This window comes from Physella acuta, unplaced genomic scaffold, assembly GCF_028476545.2.
Source record: "Physella acuta isolate Inbredline_101_S28 unplaced genomic scaffold, ASM2847654v3 ptg001042l, whole genome shotgun sequence".
NCBI classification, from domain to species: domain Eukaryota; kingdom Metazoa; phylum Mollusca; class Gastropoda; family Physidae; genus Physella; species Physella acuta.
Genome location: NW_026732559.1, coordinates 321,505 through 324,194, shown reverse-complemented (window position 1 = coordinate 324,194; position 2,690 = coordinate 321,505). Strand labels below are relative to the sequence as shown.

Below are 2,690 nucleotides of genomic sequence, written 5' to 3'. Positions count from 1 at the left end.
ACTATATCCAAACTCGCTTGTCGCACTAACAATTGATATGAACAGCGATTACTTGACATTTGGAGACGAATTTCTTCAACTTTAGAACTTTTCAACTCTTGTATTGTCTGGAAATTCTAAGTATATAGACAACGAAAGCTTCGATGCCGTATCTCAAATAAAAGAGCTAGTTTTAAAAGACTTTACAGATATGACAAAAATAAGTCATGGCAGCTTATGTAAATTAACAAAACTTGACGTATTACGAATTATAAACACGCCGGTTGGCATACAACAGTCTCTTAAATTATTTCATTGCATGAAAGGTCGAAATATGACGGAAATTACATTAGATGGCATTGCCATCGACATTCACAGACTAGATATAGCAATTATAAACCAAGATAGTTATCTCAGAGATAACATTACATCCTCACTAACACAAATATGTGTTCAGGAATTCACGCTCAAATCAAGCTACTTGCTGCTAATTTACATGAACGCCCTGTACAGCAGTGCTTGGAATCGATGTATCAAAAACATTGATTTGTCAGACAATCCGTTAAGTGGCCAGATGTTTGCGATGTTACAGATTCTAAGGCTCAAACATTTAGAACGTGTGTTTATGTCGGACACGTTTCGGTCTTGTTTTAACTTGCAACCGTTTTGGGAACATCCGGATTATGCAACTGTGCCAATTACACTGCGGCAATTAGCTGTAGAAAAGATTGATTTTAAATCAGACAGATATACGCCTCAGTATCGTACAATGCCAAATCATGGTCTGAGCAATACTTTAAATGAGGAGTGTGCTACTATTTCAGGCAAGTTGTCTGCATCGCTTAAATATGTTCATGTTCGAAGAATGTTTGACAAAAACAGCCTCAATATCAAAATAGATTTTATAGACGGTTATAACATAACCTATTTAGATATATCAGAGTGCGGACTATCAAAATTTAACTGTCCTATTTTGGGGCTAGAAAATCTTCGAACTGTTATCTTGTCAGCCAATGATTTAAGCCAACTTCCAGAGACTATCTTCGACGCTACTCCGTTGTTAGAAAGACTTGCCACGTCGACATGTAAGCTACAAAACTCAATGATAATCAACAAAGGAAACAGATATTTTAGCGCTTTAAACCATTTGCGTTGGATTGACCTCTCATCTAATGCATTATATTTTATAGCACCAAACACTTTTATGTATAACCCGTATTTAACAGCAGTGAGTTTTGCGAATAACAGATTTCAAAACATCCCAGTTGATTTGTCTTACACGCCCCAGCTCGTGATACTTGACATGAGCTACAATTCACTGACAACAATCCATAAACCTACTCGTGATAAACTAGATGATTTGGTCTACAGAAACGGATACTTTAAACTTAATCTGGATGGCAACATCTTCTCCTGCCATTGTGAGAACATCCAGTTCCTGACCTGGCTACAGAACACACTCGTGACTTTAGACAACAACAGGAACTACACGTGCATGGACAAAGACGGGGTGTTGACTCACACGTTGCTCTATCAAGATCTTAGAACGTTTTGGCGAAACTGTAGCGGAGAGTTTCTCTTCTAGTTGAGTATTATCATTTATTGTATCACAGGAATAGGATTTTTAATTGTTTTTATATTAAATAAAAATTTAAATTACATAAAGGCATACGTTATTAAAATATTTGGCAATTTTAAGTACCAGAAGCCAACTGACTACACAAACGGTGTTTTTATCGGCTACGCTGACCAAGATTACAAGTTCACCTGTGACTTGCTATTGCCTTATGTTGAAACAACTCTCGGCCTGAAGGCTTTTGTACGTGACCGTGACCTTTTACCTTCGAGTGACGTGGCGCGGGGACTTGTAGAGGCCGTCAACTCCAGCTGGAGAATTATCTTGGTATTCAACGAAAACTACCTCAGAGCAGACGACTGGATGTGGTTTACCATCAGGTGCGCCATCTACTCCCAGACACCTGCCAACCCGTCTAGAATCGTCGTCATGGTCCACAAACAACACCTGCATCATTTACCTGACGAGCTGCTCAGTGCTGTGTTGGACGAGAACGTCATCATGGTCTCCACGTGGGAGTTGGATTACGTCATTAGACAAAAACTTAGAACTCTTTTACTACAGCCATATTAAATAGCAAGGAATGGCGATGTCGAATTGTAGAGACCCTAGACTGTTGGCCCGAAACTCTCAAGTTCAGATCCCGGGTTTGTGTCTGTTGGGTGTCCGTGAGTCAATCCAGCTCTAATGGGTTCTTCACTCAATTTGGGAAACCACGGTCAAAATTCTAAACACATTATCACCTTGTATGCCGACCTCGTTAAAATATATGAACTCTAAACAAAGTTGGCAATGTATCTAAACAAAGTTCAGCTGCTAAATGGATCTGATAAAAATTCATAAAAATTGTAATATTAATTATATTCAGATCATTTTTAATCATATTATTTCATTTTTTTAAGTAAGCAATAAATGTATAGTTGTAATTGAATATGTGCTTGTCAATATTTGTCTTATTATGCATGATCAATCTTGATACTCTTAACACTCATTTTATCTTTTTACTACGTGGAGTAAATATTTGATTTACTTGCTACTGTGTATCTTCTTGAAATTAAAAGAACAATCGTGAACTATGTGTCAGCCTAATTGCATAGTTTTTGTATTGTAGCGAAAAAGCCAGCAATAGATATGA

At 37.5% G+C, this 2,690-nt stretch overlaps 1 protein-coding gene across 1 annotated transcript; it reads left to right on the top strand.

Annotated features, from left to right (window-relative positions):
- Positions 1-313: 313 nt before the first annotated feature.
- On the top strand, positions 314-2,128 carry LOC131954940 (toll-like receptor 4). Its single transcript, XM_059318791.1, has 2 exons — positions 314-1,489; positions 1,679-2,128. The coding sequence occupies exons 1-2, from the start codon at positions 314-316 to the stop codon at positions 2,126-2,128; spliced, it is 1,626 nt and encodes a 541-aa protein (XP_059174774.1).
- Positions 2,129-2,690: the final 562 nt, after the last annotated feature.

Bases quoted from the DNA above. Each gene is read 5' to 3' on its own strand.
- LOC131954940 (XM_059318791.1), top strand. From the start codon at position 314: ATGACGGAAATTACATTAGATGGCATTGCCATCGACATTCACAGACTA. The intron at 1,490-1,678 runs GTGTTGACTCAC...GGCAATTTTAAG, and splicing joins CGTGCATGGACAAAGACGGG to TACCAGAAGCCAACTGACTA.